Consider the following 19800-nt stretch of genomic DNA (forward strand, 5'->3'; position numbering starts at 1 on the left):
TACATCCAGTTTAAGAAAGGACTCAATATTTACAGTGTTGACCCTTCTTTTTAAGACTTCTGCAATTCATCTAGGCATGCTGGATATCAGCTTCTGGGCAAAATTGTGACTGATGGAAACCCATTCCTGCCTAATCAGTGCATTGAGTTGATCACAGTTTCTGTGTTTTTGTTTGTCCACCCTCTTTTTGAGGACTGACAACAGGTTCTCAATGGATTGAGATCTGGGGAGTTTCCTGGCCATGGAACCAAAATTTCAATGTTTTTTTCACCAAGCCACTTGGCTATCACTTTTGCCTTGTGACATGGTGCTCCATCATGCTGGACAAAGCATTGTTCATTACCAGACTGCGCCGGGATCATTGGAAGAAGTTGGTCTTGGAGGAAGTTTTGACACCATTCCTTATTCTTTGCAGTGTTCTTAGGCAAAATTGAGCAAACCCACTCCCTTGGATGAGAAGCAACCCTACACATGAATGGTCTCAGGATTCCTAACTGTTGGCATGACACAGGACTCATGGTAGTGCTTAACTTTTCTTCTTCAAATGATTATTTGTCCAGCTGTCCCAAACAGTCTGAAGGGGGTTCATCAGAGAAAATAACTTTACCCCAGTCTTCTGCAGTCCAATCCCTATACTGCCTACAGAATGTCAGTCTGTCCTTGATGTTTTTGTTGGAGAGAAGTGGCTTCTTTGCTGCCCTTCTTGACACCAAGCCATCTTCCAAAAGCTTTTGCACTCCCACCTGCCTTCTGCCATTCCTGAGCAAGCTCTGCACTGATGGTGACCTGATCTCGTAGCTGCATCCTCTTCAGGAGACGGTCCTGATCCTCTCTTGGGCACCCTGAAGCCTTCTTCACTGCAACTGAACCTCTCTCCTTGATGCTCTTGATTCGATAAATGGTCAATTTAGGTGCTATCTTACAAGCCGCAACGTCCTTGCCTGTGAAGCCCTTTTGAGGCAATGCAAGGATAACTGCACATGTTTCCTTAGAGGTAACCATAGTTAACAGAAGAAAACTTCAAGCACCACTACCCTTTTAAAGCAGAAAGTCTGTTCTTCTAATCAGCATGACATCAGCTGCCTTGTCCTCATTAAAACGTTCTCCTGAGCCAATGAGAAGATCACTGAAATTATATTAGCAGGCCATTTTGTGGCAGTATTGAAATGCAGTGGCTGGAATGCAGTAATTTTTGTGATTAAGTTCATTTTCATGGCAAGGAATGACGTTGCAATTAATTGCAATCCATCTGATCACGCTTCACAATCCAGAGTTAATGCAAATTGCGACCATAAAAACTGAAGCAGCAAACTTTGTGAAAACCAAAAGTTTGTGCTAGTCTCAAAACATTTGGCCACGACTATAGAGGACCTAGCCTCTGGCTTCACACACATACATAAAGCCTAGTCGTTGTGCATGTGGGGGACTAAACTGAAGTGACCATGGTGAATAATTCTTTTTAGTCTATTTAATCTAGGTCCTCCTTTTAATCTCTGCAATAAGAATCTCCAAACATACCTTAAGCGTGTGCATATAAATGTACCCACTGCTGTGCACAGAACCAGGAAGAAAAAAAATTAAAAATCCCCACATAGAAGTGAAACAGGATTAGGGACTCATAGAAAAACACTACTTAAAGCTTTGTTGTTAGTGGTTAACTCATGTAAACACAGTGGGGGCAAAAATTATACAAGAATACTCCTTGTCTGAAGAGCAGAACTGCAGTGGCACCGTGCAACCATGTCAGGCACAATAAGTCACACGAGAGCGCAAAAGCCTGAGCTGCCATGGCCGCTTAAGTGGCCGTTACATCTCCATTTTTTTGTGCTGGCCTGATTATGTTTTACACATGAGCGCAACTGTGGGTCTCACTGTGCTGCACCGGACCACCCACAAAAGGCACTGTAATGATCCAACAATCCATTAACTAACACTAAGCTTTCTCAGCAGGTCTGTACCAACACAAAATGGCAGGGCTAGATGACAAATCAAAGCTTTCTTTAAGCAATGCGAAATTAATTTCACCAGGCAATGTAAATATTATGGTACAATATAAACACTAGTACTGCATCACATTACTGTTAAAAACATATTGAAAATGCAAACATGGAGCTTTACATAATTGGGGTACCCACCTGCAGTATTTGTAGCCAAAAGTCTTAACAGAATACAAAATTCCAGTTATATTTAGCAAATTAAGTAGTCATACAAAAGTGTGATCTTCGTTTTTGGTCTTGCAGATATGGCAAATAACACAAGTTTGTTCTTATATGACTAGAACATGAAAAAGGTCATTGCCAAAAAAGAAACATTTACATTTTCAGAGAAGAGTAATAAGAATGCATCACAACTCACTGGTCAAGAGTCATTTTGCTTCTGGCAAAAAATACCTGTTTATAATGTATTTTTGCATGTCAAATCCAAATGCATTTTCAAAATTTCATAGTTTTTTTTGTTCCAGTTTACTGATGTCATTATACTATGGAAAAGCAGTACCAAGGAAAGTGTCTCTCCTCTATGTTGGCAGGCTACTGCAAGACATAGAACAGGGATGTTCCTGATGCCAAATATAGGCAAAACACATGCATTGCACATTAGAAGTACACTTTTACATATTTTAAGTGTAATAACAGCAATTACTAATTGTTGTTTTTTTGTATAATTAGCTAAGGCTACTGATATGCGAGTTCCAGACAAAGCGATCAAGCCACATCCAAGAAGCCTTACAAATGCATCGCAAATCATATACTACCCATCATTTCATTTTGAGAGAAGATGAAACCAAGTGTTTTACCAGTAACCATTTGTATACTGGCACAGAGTAGTTATAAGTGGTGTTGCGTTTAAATACATATAAAATAAGTTTTTCCATTAACTTCAGTGAAGTTTAAGATCTCCTTTAGGTTACCACAGCGGATATTTTTGTGGTGCCAAAGGGGAACAAACAAATGAACTATGATCCCCCCCCCCCACCCCACTACCGTCAAGTCACTCCATCCATATTATATGCCTCCTGAATCAGAGTGCAACTGGCAGGTCAGGACAAGGACTATGGCTGACAGGATTACACACATTAGAAAAAACACAATGAAGACAAAGTGTAAAATCAAGGCAATATATAGCACTACATCAATACATATAGCTGTATACACAGCTCTGAGTACAAGTGTAGATAATGCATGGTATTAGGTCTGGGCTTCTTCAAATGTCAGCTGTGGTAAGATGATGTGAAGAAGTGAATTAGAAGGGTGTGTAGGGTAAGGCCTATTGTTCAGACACACTTATTGACAGCACTTAGTTTTTCACTGGCTCTAAGATTCTTCTGTGTCACTCTATCTTTGCCCATAAGCAATGATTTATATTACCCTTTGCTGGAAGAGCCTCTAGTGATTGAGAAAATAAAGTGACTCCAACATTCTCAGTTGGCTCCCAACCTCCAAATTCATCTCCAGTCAAATGGGATTACAGCACAGTATTAGCACTGACAGGCGGTTATGGCCAAATAAACTGCCAAATAGCTTTGTTTTTCACATGAAAGCATATTTTGCTGTAATTGCTGCTTTGTATTTAAACATGAGCAAGTCTTGGAAAACTAAAGATCCTCCCCCCCCCCCCCAACAAGGAACTTAAAAAAAAAAAAACAAAAACAGATATGTAGTCCTTCTAAATGATTTAAGGTCTATCAATGAATTAGATATTTGCTCTGTAAACAAGAACCCTAACAAGTGTAAACAATCAGCCTATATTCACGCAGGTGTTACCATAAATTTTAAAGAATTAATATTTGGGAGGTTAAACTGGAGCAAGTAAACATATCTATTCCTTAAATGTGTTCATGTGTGACATTAAATTCCACAAATGACTCTCTACTTGACTCTTTATACAGCAGTAAATCCAAAAGACTGCTTTCCATGGTGACTATGACATGAGAACGCAGCCCAGATGATCCATAGGTCATAAGTTGTGAGGGTATTAATGACTGCAAAGGCCCATGTTGCTTCTTTGTCTCCAGTTCTGGCTGCCCTGTGCTTGCATGTGTTGCAAGCTAGTTTGTTCTTCATTTTTCTTTTCCCTTCTCACTTTCTGAAATATGTAATGTGCCTCTACAGCTTGAGACAGGAATGTTCCCAGTTCCCGAATGTTGGAAAAAGGCAATCTACTTTTCCAAACTCACTCGGCTTTGGGACAACAGCAAAGCTCAGGAGCTACAGCCTGATTAAAAGTTAACATGTCAGTTTGGAATAAGAGAACGTTAGTTTTAATGTTCACCAATTTAATCCATTAAAAGAATGCAAAATAGTTTGAAGTACCATTTCATGAACTGAAATGTACCTTGTTATTAAAACCTATAAGAGGTAATATTTTTAAAAATTATAAAAAAGGAGGTCAGTGATATGCTAGCATAACATATTTGGTAGACATCACAGGAATGTTTGTTAGTTTGAGCTTTCAAGTGGGAAAGAAGCCAAGATTCATTTACACACTGAGATGCAATTCTGCCATAGAAGGACTTCTGATATTTTTCAATTCATGACTCATACTAAAAACAAGAATTTAGTTAGTAGATTAAACCCAGGAATTTAAAAACTAGGTTGGGTCAGAATTCTGTGTGTATTTAATCATAATATTAAAATCTCTTTCTTCATTAAGTTTATGGATTCCTCAAATGTAGCTGCTAACTGAGATTGATGAGGTAGAACACATGCTCCGGCAAGAGGGAGCCAAGACGACAGGTCAGCGGGGAGACATCATCATCCCCACACCCTGAACTTGGGAACAAAGGCCCAATGCATCCATGCACCAAGCTCAATACTAAACCTGCTGACCTGAGGAGCTTACATGTTGTACAGAAGCAGGTTATCAGTAGTTGGATAGAATTGCCCCTTTCTGAGGGGCCTTCAGGATCAGGACTGTCCGGCCTTCAGTTAAAGACTCAGGGTGGATTCCATCTATTAGCAGCTGGATCATCTGTGCTTCAACTTCAGGACCATGGACCATGCCAGGGCCTGTTCAGTTTGAGACCCTTTTTTGAATGGCTGCTAGTGTGAATCTTATTGGATTCTGTTCAGGGAAATTGCTGTGGTCAACTCTCAGGTTCTCTAACCACATTCCACTATTGTGCAGTCTACAGCTTTGGCAGATCTGTACTTATGTTGTTGCCCTGCCCTGCCAATGAGTACACTTTGCCCTGCTACAGAGAGTATAAACACCCTGATTATTCTCCTGGCTTCTACTTCTCGTGTGCATCTCTTCAGGTGGGCAGCCACAGCTATTAATCTTTGCTTGGCAGTCTCCGAGGCCACAGGTACAGACAGCTTGTTGTACTTCTCAGATACCTTCAGGTGCCTTTCTCCATTTCTGATAGCTGACTGAATTCTCTCTTTTCTCTTCTCTGACTTCTCCATCTTGGCCTACAACATCCTTCTGAATGGAGGATTCTGCTCTTTTCTGATGGTGTTCATCTTGCTGCCAAGCATCTCAAGTATTACTGTTGCTGTGGTGTATATCAGCTTGTTTGTTTCAGTGATGGTCACAGTAGCGATTTAGGGCTGCATTCATATCTTTCAGCAGACTTTCAGGAAATTCACTTGGTCTTGGTAGTGAAGAAACCTCCTGCTACAGCTTAGTAGTCTATCCAGAGTAGCCATGGCTTTCAGTCTCGATCTTGGTGCATAGTTGGTTCAGGGTATGGGGGCGAGAATATCTCCCCTCGGACCGACTCACCCTTTCCATAACTTGTTTTGTACATCTATCAATCTAAATGTTGTCATAGCAGTTGCCATTTGCAGGTGTTGGAACACTGAGGATGGAAATGAGGTGGAAAAAGGATCATCATGATAGGAAATACCCCTGCACAGTATATACTGCCAGCAGATCGTGGAAGTGGCTGATATAGTACCAGCCATTGGTAGGATTTTAAAGGCTGGATTGAAAAACAGCACAGAAGCATTAATCACAGCAGCACAGGAACAAACACTAAACACGAGATCAGTAGAGGCTGAGATCTACCACACCAGGCAGGACCCCGGTTGCAAGCTGTGCAAAGATGCCCCTGATACAATCCAGATCCAACATATAACAGTAGGATGCAAGATACAGGCAGGGCATATATAAAATGCAATAACCAAGTGGCTGGCATACAGAACAGAAACATCTGTGCTGAGTAGGGGCTGGAGGTTCCAAGGTCTAAGTTGGATATACCCCCAAAGGTGGTGGAAAATGACTGTGCTAAGATCCTGTGGGACTTCCAGATACAAACAGACAAGATGGTAATGGCAAAAAAAAAGGAAAAAAAAAAAAAAAAACACATAATAGTGGTGGACAAAAAGCAGAAGAAGGCTGTAGTGACAGATGTAGCAATCCCAAGTGAAAGCAACACCAGGAAATATACACAGAAAAGCATGAAAAATACCAAGGGCTAAAGGAGAAGATAGAAAAGATGTGGGGGATGAATGCAACTGTGGTTCCCATGGTAATTGGAGCACTAGGATCTGTAACTCCGAAACTGGGAGAATGGCTCCAACACATACCAGTAATAACATATATATTCAAAATTGTACTAAAGTTTAGAATGTCATGAGATATTATATATATATATATATATATATATATATATATATATATATATATATATATATATATATATATATATATATATATATATATTTATTTATTTATTTATTATACATACATACATACACACACACATACACACATATATACAGTACTGTGCAAACGTTTTAGGCAGGTGTGAAAAAATGCTGTAAACTAAGAATCCTTTCAAACATAAAATAAACAATTATTTTTTGTATCAATTTACAAAATGCAAAGTGATCAAACAAAAGAAAAATCTAAATCAAATCAATATTTGGTGTTACTACCCTTTGCCTTCAAATCAGAATCAATTCTTATAGATACACTTGCAAAAAGTCAGGGATTTTGCAAGATTACAGTCAGGTATAAGATCAACCAATTATACCAAACAGGTGCTAATGATCATCAATTTCACATGTAGGTTGAAACACAGTGATTAAATGAAACAAACATCTGTGTAAGAGGCTTACACAGCTCACCACAACTGGGTGAGGAGCAGCCAAACTCTGCTACCAAGGTGAGGTTGTGGAAGACAATTTAATGTCACAGGTCATACACCATGGCAAAACTGAGCACAGGAACAAGACACAAGGTAATTAATTATACTGTATCAGCAAGGGCTCTCCCAGACAAAGATAAGAAAGCAGATTGGGGTTTCAAGATGTTCTGTTCAAGATCTTTCGAAGCACAAAGAAACAGGCAACGTTGAGGATGGTAGACGCTGTGTTTGGCCAAGGAACCTTAATGCAGCAGATGAAAAACACATCAAGCTTATTTCCCTTCAAAATCTGAAGTTGTCCAACAGTGCCATCAGCTCAGAACTGGCAGAAACCAGTGGGACCCAAGTACACTCATCTACACACACACACGCACGCACGCACGCACATACATACCTACACACGTACGTACATACACAAACACGTAAATACGTGTACACACACACGTACACATGCACGCGCACACACATATATGTGTGTATATATATATATACACATATATGTGTGTGTATATATATATATATATATATATATATATATATATATATATATATATATATATATATATATATATATATATATATATATATATGTATGTATGTACATATGTACACCAGTCATAATGCCAACTATTATTGTTCCTTTCTATAGACATTTGTTTCTTCACCTTGGAATTATTATATTTGGCTCATTTAATAAGTATATCCATATCCAATCGGTGTGAATGTCTAAAAATATAACAAAGATGCTGTAACACTGTAAATACAATAATATGTATAAGAAATTTAGCCTATATACACAGACACATAGATATACAATAAAAATCCATTGCCTGGGCCATTTCTGCATTCTTATTTTCTGTCGCTAATCACAGAGTACATAAATGGTACAGCAACTTTCCTTATCCCTCATGGCCACTCAACTCCACTTTGCACCATTTGCTATGATCTCTCTCCCTCGCTACATTTCATACTGTTCCTGACTCTGCTCTCATCCTAAGGTTCAAAACAGTGGGCAGTAGGCCAAAGCCCTGCCAAGCAGCACTGAGCCCACCCTGAAACCCCACCTCCCTACTGTTTAGCCACCACTATCAACGCCTATGACAACTAGACCCCCACCAGATCTCCTTCTACCCCTTAGCTTTTGTGCCTAGCACCTAGGCTAACACTAACCAGCTGCATATGTTGACAGTGAAAGCAACAAAGAATGAACATGAGAGGAAGGGATGCAGTCACTCAAAATAAACCACTACTCTTTCTTTCATTCTATCTCTCAATATGAGAGTTGCTCATCAGCCAGCAACCTTTAGATCACTGGGTGTTTCCAGTTAAAGACTTTAGAGTCTTCGTTCTATCTTACTGGGGGAAAGAGGATCAACACTAATTTTAGAAACAAGAGACACCTAAGATTAAAAACAACATTAAGACCCAGCTGGAGCTCCTCTATATATTAATTGCTTTATAAGCAGGGCTCTATTCTTTCAGTATACTAAGGGGAATAAATTGGTTTAGGGCAAGAGCATAAAGAATGAATTCCAAAAGCAAGAACAAACAAGAATAATCACCTAGTAGCACTCAGTGAACAGTCACAAGCCAGAAGATTACCACTGACTTTCATCAAGAGTGTGATGCTAGTACTGCTATTTCTAGGTACACTTGGGACCTAAACTCCACAATAAAGCTTCAAGCCTTTCCTTTGTAACTCATTAATTAATTTAAAAAATATTATGTTTAACTTTTTTCAGAAATATAAATGTGGTTTTGTATTACATATTAAATATAATTCAGTACAACCAAAGAGACTAAGACCAAGGCTTCATTTGCTGTAAAGCCTCCATAGAAACTGAATTAACTTTGTATCCTATGGAACAATTTATTATATTTACATCAAGCAGCACTATCCATATTGTTCTTCTGCATTTCAGAGATTACAATACCTTTACTCAGAAATAGAAAAAGGATTCCTGATCCTATTTAATGGTCCATGTGTTTCACAGGAATTGACAAAGTACATAAACCAGAAATTACACACTCGTCATGCCAACCGCACTTAAGTGTCCATGCTTCTGGTATACATACAGTAAGATTAATATAAAAAGGTTGGAGAGTATTCCATGATAAAAGCGTTACGGGGAGCAAGTTGAGAAATGTGCCCTCGGAAAAACATTTGTTCACAGAATGTGCTGCCTTCAGCTGAAATACACCAACAACATCATACTCATGCTAGAACAAAACCCAAGAAGCCATATAAGCAAGAGTTTGCCTCGTTGACCAGGGATGAGAAAAGTTGTTCACAGCAAGAAAATAGAGGGTTACAGACTGCCTATACCTCACAATGTAGAAAGCATGATGTACTACTAAAGGAAAACTGTCCAGGGAGATAAAGTATCCAGCTCATAAACTCACTGGGGTGTGTACATGAATACTATTTGTTTAATGAAAGCACAAAGCTGAAACTGGGTTAGTTAATGCCATTTGTTTCCTCCACTGTACTGCATTTCTCTGTGGTTCAGTATTGGACATGATCGTTTCTTTCCCTGGGAAAGAAAGAACACAACAGTATCATTATGTTCAGACTGGGAAGACACAGTTGTAGTAAGCAAGTGTGGTTCTCCCACTATGAAAAGAGGCACACAGGAATGTAAGTGTGTATGAAAATGTGTGTGTATGAGAGTGAGGTGGAGTGGGGAAAAAAGGGAGCATGCATGAGGGAAGGGTGAGGAAAGAAGAGAGAGACAGGAAGTGCATGAGAGATATAATGAAAGAGGGAGAGCAAGAGACAGAGAGAGAGAGAGAGAGAGAGAAAAATGTAGGCGTTTGGGAAACCCTGAACTTTAAGCATGAATGTGAGTGATCCACACTAATGTCCAGAACCTTGGGTCAAATCCTTCAATAGGCGAAACGTCAACAAAAAAAAGTGACTGGGGCTTTCCCAAAACTTAATACAAACATCTGATACACATTAGGTCTGACATTCATTAATCTGACTGTGGGGACAGACTGTCATACTGCCCAGGAAGATGAGAGACTTGGCTGAAACAGCCATGATTAGCTAAAACCAAATCCAGAACCCAGTCTGGGAAATAATTTAAAAGGAAGCAATAAGAATTAATCACCTAAAATATACATATGTAGAGATTACATCTTAAACAAGTACAACACAATACAAGGTAAACATGATTTATGCTGGAGACTACTGAGGTAAAATGTGTAACTTGCAATTAAGATTCTATAGATAAATCCTGAAAAGCTCTGTAAACTGGTTAAAAATAAGTTTGATGTAAGGGTATGTCCAGTTGATGGGACAATGCCTACCTCTAGTGGCAAAAGAATGAAGAAGCATTTTAAATGGGTTTTCAACTGATATTTTAAATGTCAGGGCTGTTTGACAAACTGCACACCAACAGCTTTTTCAGATTTAACTGGACATTTCTATGGCAACTATTTATTTTCTACAATGCAAGAAGTATATCTTAGTATTAAAATGACACTTACTCAATACAACAAATGCTTCAACAAACTGAAGGGCAAATATAAATCTGTCTAAGCATGGAAAAGAGGGCAAGAACCCTCAGACAGAAAATATTAGCTAGGCTTTAAAAAAAATCTGTCCGCAAAATAGATACATTTTCACATACCTTCACCACAAACTTAGAGGGCTGCATTCTGAACGGACAATCACCTGAAAATTCAAAAACTGGTATAGTTTGTATTTTATAATTAAATTATTATAAACTAATTTAGTATTTCTTATTAATAAGCTTTGGCAAGACATGAAGCACAGATGAATAATTACTTCCAACGTCAAACGCTGGGCCAGTCTAGCTAGCTGAACAGTATGAAAACACAGGTTAGTTAACCTAGATAGCTTAGCTAGGTTAGCTAACCGCTATCTGTCGCCTAGCTAACATTAGTTAAGACTAGTGGCTGGCTGGCTGGCTGGCTGGCTGGCTGGCTGGCTACCTACTAAGCTAAGGCAGAAAGAATGACATTTAGAAAACTTGCGTAATTATTTACTTTAAGCACTAAAACACACTGAACCGAGTTACTACGAACTCCCACGATGTTGTTCATTCGCCGTGTAGCATCGCAGGAGAAGGGGGGGAAAACGTATTTACCGCGTTCCTGAAAAATGTCACGTGCCCTCAAGGACCCCGAAGCTCATCGATTGCCATAAAAATCTGAAAGAAATAGAGAGCTATTATTTTTGCCTGATGATTGAAGTAATTTATTTTTACACAGGCTAGAACAGAGGAATAAAACATAATGAAAAGCGTTATTACTAAATATTTGCTGTTTGGTTTTAGGCGTTATTCGTGGGCTTCAATTTGTTTGTAGAAGCCCACATATACTGTTATATGTGCAGGACTCTACTTCGAGGCCCTTTTGAACAGCACCTGTTTACCTGTGTTTACTCTCAAGTCGAGCACTTTGTTAATTTTTTTTCGTTTTTTGTTAATGTATGTTTGGAATTATTTGATTAGATCATTAGTTAAAATTACGCCGAATGATAGATCGCCTACCAGAAGGTATTTCTGAGATAGATAACGGTTAGTTGCTTTGCTGTCATTCGGATTATCATAACTAGCTAGCTGGCTCTATCTAGGCTACAACACGTTTAGTTAATTCCATTCCTGCTTTGAGTAACTGCGAATTATTTGACAGTAACCTGGTTCATGCATTATAGTGGCTTTCTATGCAAGTACTAGCTAATAGTACTAGCTACTAGTTAGTTAGCTTTGTGAAAGCATGTCTCGTGTATGCAAGAAAAATCCGTCTCTGTGCACGGATGAACCACTTGCTCATGCAGAGGTATGGCAAAGGTTAACGTTACTGCGGCATATACTTTCGTCTTGCTATGGCCCATTTGGCAGATTGAAGCAAATTCACAACAACGTCGGTGGAAGCGTTCTGACTACTTCTACATCATCGGTACTTCTCAAAGCAATTACCTTCTCTGAGCCACTGGTTAAACTGATAGCAACATCTATTGTTAACCATACAACGCGATTCAGCGACTGTGGTTTGTTCGCAGGTATCTTTAGTATTGCCCTCATTGAAAATGCCAATAGACTGGGCCTTGCAGCTGGTATAGGAAGCCAAATGTATAAGTACTTATTAAAAGAATGTAATAGGTACCTCAGTTCAGATGGTTGTGGTTGTAAGGTTAAGGTGGATTTCAGCAGCATTCATTCACTTTTGACTTTAGCCTACAGTGTGATTACTAGCAAACAAGCTTGTATGCTAACCCCTTGTGAGGCTCAATACATTACTTCTCTGACTGTACAAGCTTTCCTTCACAGTGTTCCTTGTGATTCATCAAGCAGAACTTGTTTTGGCAGGACAGTAACCATACTCTTGGAAGGTCAGCCAGTCAGCAACTCTACAGTGTTCCCAGGACTGTTAGTTGAAGTGCATGAGCTACACTTCACAGACCTAAAGAAGCTGGGTCCTGCTCCCTATAAAATTGTGTTATTTAGCACATCTCTGTCAGGTGATCTTTCTGAAATTGGGGACATGGCATTAGAGATCCACACAGGAGTAAATCCAGAGGGGGCGCTTTTGGATCAGCTTCTGAAACTTGGAAAGCAGGTGGTTAGGGATGGTGTGGGCTTGTTTGCATGTCAGAAAGTGATTCATCCAGTCCTCCAACACTACTTGGAAGAACATGGGCTGGTGGTAATCGAGAGGCTTGGAGTTTCTCTCATGGAGCCAGTTGCCCAAATCACAGGTTAAATTCATTTTTGTCATTTTTTTCATTTCTATTTTTATTGTTTGATATTTGGTATATATATTTTTATACATGTTTGATTTATTGGTATTTGTATTGTCTTTGAAATTAATCAAACCAAAACCAGTTTCATAGTCATGTCAAGTAGACTACACAAAGTAGTGTACGTAAACACCATGTTTCATTTGCAGCCTAGGTGTTTCTCAGTGATTGTCATTGAAGGCAATCCTATTTTGAAACATCTTTTAAATGTACTTGAAGAACCAGATTTTGTCATAAAAACAACAAAACATTTTTTAAAATAATTTTGCATATGAGATTTTAAAGTATACAGTGATCCATGAGCAAGAAATTCATCCTAACTTTGTGTACGTTAATGTTATTAGCTGCTAACTAACTAGACATTTAACACTAGGCCACATAAAAATTATACATCTGTGGCCTGTGATTTAAATGTGTCATAATGCTTGTGTCGGTAACCCATGTCGGTACTCTGTAATATCTCAGTTGTGTGTGAATTAGTGCTAAGAAGGAACCTTCATATACCAGTAAAAAGAAAGACTCTCCTACCTTGATTGTAAACGTGATTTTAAGACATGTTTATTATATTTCTTGTTAATTTCATTTATTTTTGCCTTTCTTTTGCTTATGAATAAAAAACCTGTATATATTAACCCAAAATGTTGCTGCATCAAATATTGTTTGTAAATATTGCAAATGTGTTTATTATAGAGGTTAATAATGGAAACCTCAATCAATGATAACAGAAAAAGTAAAGGAAATGCTAAACAATATTTTAATACTGCGAACCTAATAAGGAGAGCCACACTTTTTCACCCCTTGTTTTTGTTTCAGGTGCTCTGATTGTAGCGTCTCCTTATTCTCCGGTCTCAGCCCATGTGTATGGACGGGTTGGAGGACTCAGTCTCCACCGCCATGGACCTAAGGAGCTGCTCCAACTCCTTCCTTTCAAGGACCCAGCTGTGAGCACCATGGTGCTCTGCCACAGGAATGAAACGATGATAGCTGAGTTGAAGGTTAATTGGCATGCCAATATTATCAGTTCTATCAAAGTAAAAAGGTAGTATGAAGTTTGACAGCACTATTTAGACTTTCTCCGGATGCCATCATTCCTTCTTTTGTGGTGTTAAAGGAGGCATGTCGGAGGGCAGAGCATGTTTTGAGACTGACCCTTAAAGAGCCATATGCCTTATTAGGAGGAGGCTGCACAGAGACACTGCTGTCTGCCTACATTAGAGATATGGTGAGCATTTGTTCATGTCTAAAATTTATTACCTAAATAACATATATGTTCACATAAATGCTGTGTTAATAGTTGAGCTGGTTTGCCAGGACACCATAAATCACATATATTTTATCTAATTTATTCCTCATAGAGTGAATCAAAGGCCACTGAAGCAGCTCAAGCTATAAATTGTTCTCCTTCAGAGTTTCGCCTTGGAACAGAGGCATTCTGCTGCTCTCTGCAGTCCGTGGCTCTGTCTCTAGAAGGCAATGGCCAGCAATGCCTCATAGACCTTACTCACGGTCATTGCTGGGTTACAGCAGTGGACACGGACTCCGAGACTTGTAGTTGTGGTCTGTCAAAGAACAGGCCAGGTCTGGAGAAAGCCTTGCTAAACACGGGGTCCCACTCCTTCTTCCCGGCAGCCATCAACAAATTTGACCATCAGCCAAAACTGCTGGACTCATTTACTGCCAAGCTCAGTGCTTTGAATATGGCCGTAGAGATGGCCAGTCTTGTGCTAGATGTGAAATATATTGTCAAGGATGTGAATTGAGTAATTTTCCTTTAAACTGCACAGCACAATTTAAAGATTTTATGAAACATGGGTAAATGCCGGGGTAGCGTTGTATCATTAAGTTTCCGTGCCTGAACATTAGGTGGCAACATTAGCTTTTGAGGAAGAATGACTATGCCCCTGGCCACTTTGGGGACACATTTAATGATACAGGAAAAATGGTGCTTTAGAAAATGTAATCTACAATCAATCCAGCACTGAAAATGCTTACTTATGCTGCTACAAACAAACCAGAAACACATTGCTGAAATCAATCTGTGAAACTATAGCACAGCTGAACTTGACGCTTCTGTTTATATAAATATGATAAAGTTTTATTACAATGGTGTTAAGTAGGTATTTTAATAGTATTATTGTTTCATATATTCATTATTTATTTTAATGCAGGCATGGCATTTCCAATTGGCTTATCTCCCAAGTCTTGCATAAAGAAGAAAAATTGCCCACTGTTTACAACTATTCCTGACTGAGTACCTATGTTTTTTGTTTGTTGTTGTTGTTTTAAAAAACACTTTATTTAACACATGTTTCATTAGTGTCATGTTCAAGCTTCATTCTAGGATAAGATTAATGTATTATAATTAAAGTCTTGGTTTTGTACTAATGAACAAAGAACACTGTTGTCTGATATTTTTATCTGATATTTTCCCCAAATTAGTTTTATTACAACATTGACAATAACAACTATGATAGTAATAATAAAATATTTATTTTATTAGTAGCTTACTTATTAGTAGCTTACTGATTTGTTCATAAATTATACTTATAAACTTATAATTTATGAACAAATCAGTAAGCTACTAATAAGGAAGGCTTATTTGCATGTGAGTCTCCTCTCCTGTAGGTGAAATGCATTATTTATATTTTGTATAAGTGCCACCAAAGTAACATCAAGGGATTTAAAGTAAATGCAAAAATATTTTAGTTTTTCTTTTTTTTAATGAATTGTAGCCATCATTAGTTACATCACTAAAACTGAGCCAGTTTAGAGGCTGCTCTGTTGTAGGCCACAATCTAGCAATAAACCTGCTGCATGAATTATATAGTATGTTTTTCTTTTTAAACACAAACTTGCAGGGCCACACTGAGAAGTGCACCTCAACATATTTTTATCCTGTCAGCTCTTTGTAAGGCCAAACCTGTGAAAACCATTAAAATACTGTTGGGACCTGAACTTTACTCTATGTATATATGATTCTGTTGCACCTAGCCTGACACAAATTACATATTAAATGGTAACTCTCTCTCTCTTTCATCTTAGCTGTTGCCAGGACTGCACTCTTCTGGACCGAGATCTCACATGATATTACTAGTATCTGTTGGAGCCAGTAATGGGGGTTACAGACCCTAGTTCTTCAATTACCATGGGAACCAGTTACCTTCATCCCCAACATCTTTTCATTAGCCCATGTGTTTGAGCTTCTTGTGTTCCTTTTTTTCTGATGTTGCTATCGCTCTGGATTTCCACATCTATCACTGTATCTAGCCACCAACCCATCTCCTCGTAACCATGCGACCACACTTGTCCAGTCTGAATGGCATTCCGATGTCATTGATCCTGGTGAGATGGATTAGTGAGTCGATGTCTCATTCACTTCTGGCATACAGCTTGATGTCATCTATGTACAGGAAGTGGCTGATGGTTACTCCATTCCATAGCCGGTATCCGTAGACACGCTGGGAGATGATCTCACTGAGGGGGTTCAGGCGTATGCAGAACAGCAGTAGGGACAGGGTATCTCCTTGTTAAATCCTGCAGTTGATGGTGACTCGGTCTTGTAGTTGGCATCTAGGGTTGTCTTACACAGCCCCATTGAGTTCTTGACATATACATATATTGACATATACATTATTCAATTATTCAATTATTCAATTTCTATGTAGGAATTATTATTAAGTTCCTATGCAGTGCCATTCCCCTGGACCTGAGTAACAAAGCAAGCCTTTGTTTTCTTATGTTTTCATATCACATAAGTCACATAACCACAAAATTCATAAAATAGCCTCATACATTTAAAGATATATGATATAAGTAGTCTTGTTTTCAAACTTCAAAGAAGATGCTCCATCTTACACAAAGGCAAACATCCTTCTAAAAACTAATCGGAGGGGTGGAGCTCCAGCTGCATTATGCATGGTTATGCTGGCTTTCACAACTGTAGTTGTGGCACACAGAATGTCATATTTGAGACAATCAGCCTGGAGCTCAAGTGGTTCTAACAGTGAAGGTAATGTTCAAAAATGTATGTGGACCAAAATAGGCTAAATATTTTCTTGTGCTTGTGTCTCTGGGGATCTCTCTTCATCCAGGAGTTAAATTCTGAAGAAAGACCTGTTGATGTTGACTACAAATTTCATAATTGCACTGCATTTCAATCAGTTTATTCTGTAGTTGATGCAGTGCGTCATCTGTAAACTGTACAAGGACATGAGAAAAAAAAACATATACTTCTCAATCACTGTTACAATTGCACACACACACACACACACACACACACACACACACACACACACACACACACACACACACACACACACGAGTGATAGGATCCAAATGCAAGAGGTTTTACTGACAAAACAGGACAGGTTAGAGGAGTCAGGCAGGTACTCATAATCAGGTTGGTCCGAGGTCGATAAAACAGGACAGAGTCCAGAAGGCATCCAGGGGTCAGGCAGGACTTGAAGACAAACATGCATCTGGAATGTTCAGTATGCAACGTGGGGTTGGCAAGTGAGTGCGAGGGAGGGGAGCGTAAATAGAGGGGCAGTAATGAGGAGAATAATTTTCAGATGTGTACTTAGTCAGCAAGAAGAGATAGGCGTGGTAGTGCGGGGATGAGTGTGGTTCCAGGTATTTGTAACAATCACAGCAAAATCCTGGAAGCACTGGATAAATTCCTCAGAAGGAGATGCAATAGTCACATCTTTCCACACTTGCCTACCAAGGTTCTCTCATGAAAAACTGTCCACTATCTCATGCTTCACTCAGTCTGCAAGATGTCTCTTGCACAATTGGAGCTTGGCTGCAAAGGCCTTGATGTGTGTATAGAGCTGGTTCACCACAGAATCTTTTCCATGTAGGCTGCTGTTCATTGTATTCAAGTGTTTTGTGATCATATAACTGAGGAGGTTCACAGGGTGTATTTTTTCAGTCAGAAACTGCAGTCTGAGTGAAAACTCTCCACTCTGTAGATGGCATACATACAGTCACCATCTTCCTCTCGAAAACTCAACAGCAACAGCAACAAACATCCATGACAAGACATCAGGATATCATTCCTCTGCATCTTCGATAATATGCTGAAACTAGTGGTGGTAAAGGGCTTTGCTGTGCATAATGTTCACAATTATCACAGTTATTAGCCTGTTGGTGTATTAAGAAGTGAAGTTTAATGGTGCTTGAAGTCTGCTCAGTGATCTTATTGCCAGCCCACTTTAAAAGACCAGGGTAACTTCAGGCTGGTTCAGTTTCTCTGCCCTCTCCGCCACTGAATTTTTATTGTAATATCTTGTTTTATGATGCCTGCTTTGTTTCATATTGCTTCCTGATATTACATTTCTTATTTACCTCCATAGCCTCATTACATATGAGGCACACTCATTGCCACAGCTTTTGATGAAAAAGTATTCTGATTTCCATCTCTATTGAAATCACTGGTTTATTCAGTAAATTAATATGTGGACAATGCGTCTAGTTAGTTGACTCACCCCACACCTTGGCCTATTTTTCTAAGAAACTGTCCTCACCTCAGCATGATTATTCCACAAAGCCTGACTACCAAAGGAGCGCAAATGCTTCAACCCCCTTCAAGTATGCTCAAGGTACATTAAAACTGACTTGTTATGCAGACTGCATGAGCCACAGATATGTTTCCTGAATCTATTCTGCCTCCTATCTGTATAATAAGCAACATTCAGTGGTGTGTGGAACATGGAAACGGGAATTACCCTAACTGATGAACCCTCATCGATAATTTATGTGTTTCTTTGCCATTTAGACATTGGTTGATCACATGGACCCACTCAGCCCTTGGACCCCAAACTACTGAACATCAATTTATCTTACAATTGTATTAATTGATGTCTAGGGATGTCCACTTGTTTGCTTCATTGTGCTCAGATTGCATCCATTTTGAAAACCCCCAATACCCTGCCTGCAGGAAGCTTATTTAGCTTTCCATACCAATCACAATTAGAGGTAGATTTTGTTACAGATTAGCCCCCATTCTACAAACATAATACTGTCGCTTCAGCAGTAAACAGCTTTTCCAAAGCAGCCGGCTTCATTTTGATGTTCATTTATGTTCTGCATTTGAAGCTGCTGACAACTTACACAACTTACAGATACAGAACCCCGTTTTATTTGTAGACATTTCCATTCACTCAGTAGTTGGCGTCACGTTTTGATTGGTGATAAGTGATTGTAAGCAAGCTCAAGTTATGTTTAACTTGTTCCAGAGACTTGGACAACCACAACAACCTATCAGCCACTCCACCTCTTTGGCACTCCAGCCATGTGTCTGTGTAGGATGATTTAGTTTAGCTAATTTCATTTCTTTGTGTGACCTCCCAAGAAACATTTAGGTCAGCAATTACAGAAGAAAATATCTGGAACACAAATATTTAGTTTGCACCGAAACTGGTTGAGTCATGTTGATTTAATTTCTTCATTAGATGAGCATCTTTTCTACCTCCCCGGTCTACCATTTGATATCAGCATCAGGAAGTGTTGTAGCTTTGCAATTCTGTTTTATTTATGACATTTGTGCGAAAAGAACTGACGGCTAGCCTGAATATGTAACTCTGGCTGGGTTTCTTCTTTATGTTGAAACAAAGTGCTGCAATCCATTTTGAACAGAGGAAAATACTGCACTTGCTTTCTCTCTCATTCATGCTGTTTACTTTGCTGCATTTTCTACATCTCTTATAATACCTTATTCTCGGCTGTGACTTTATACCATCCTACATGTGAAGCATAGTGAACCATAATTACATTACAAAACTGATCTAAAACTTTCAAAACAAAAGAACACTTAAACAAATGTACACTAGTTACTGAATACAGTTAGACATTACTCAATTGTTAAGCAGATTTAGTCAAAGGCTCCCCTTACTTTAGAAAGAAAGCTTCAACCTCATGAAATAAAAACTGTAGG

General features: G+C 38.9%; 2 protein-coding genes across 2 annotated transcripts in view; one reads left to right on the forward strand and one right to left on the reverse strand.

Annotated features, from left to right (window-relative positions):
- The window catches only part of slx4ip (SLX4 interacting protein), a 37771-nt gene extending 26585 nt beyond the window's left edge, over positions 1–11186 (reverse strand). The window contains exons 1-2 of the mRNA XM_027014236.2: positions 11108–11186; positions 10729–10772 (exon numbers count right to left, since the gene is read on the reverse strand). Coding sequence (XP_026870037.2) covers positions 10729–10755 — 27 coding nt within the window. The 5' untranslated portion in view covers positions 10756–10772; positions 11108–11186. The remainder of the gene's footprint in view (positions 1–10728; positions 10773–11107) is intronic.
- Positions 11187–11335: 149 nt separating this feature from the next.
- On the forward strand, positions 11336–15805 carry mkks (McKusick-Kaufman syndrome). Its single transcript, XM_027014235.2, has 4 exons — positions 11336–12821; positions 13677–13858; positions 13975–14085; positions 14219–15805. The coding sequence occupies exons 1-4, from the start codon at positions 11840–11842 to the stop codon at positions 14621–14623; spliced, it is 1680 nt and encodes a 559-aa protein (XP_026870036.2). The 5' UTR covers positions 11336–11839; the 3' UTR covers positions 14624–15805.
- Positions 15806–19800: the final 3995 nt, after the last annotated feature.

This window comes from Electrophorus electricus, chromosome 9 (genome assembly GCF_013358815.1).
Source record: "Electrophorus electricus isolate fEleEle1 chromosome 9, fEleEle1.pri, whole genome shotgun sequence".
Lineage (NCBI taxonomy): Eukaryota > Metazoa > Chordata > Actinopteri > Gymnotiformes > Gymnotidae > Electrophorus > Electrophorus electricus.

What these genes read in the sequence shown, in the direction of transcription:
- mkks (XM_027014235.2), top strand. Translation starts at nt 11,840, where the DNA reads ATGTCTCGTGTATGCAAGAAAAATCCGTCTCTGTGCACGGATGAACCA. An exon ending in GCCAGTTGCCCAAATCACAG is followed by an intron (nt 12,822 to 13,676) that starts GTTAAATTCATT and finishes TTTTTGTTTCAG; the next exon opens with GTGCTCTGATTGTAGCGTCT. An exon ending in CTGCCTACATTAGAGATATG is followed by an intron (nt 14,086 to 14,218) that starts GTGAGCATTTGT and finishes TATTCCTCATAG; the next exon opens with AGTGAATCAAAGGCCACTGA.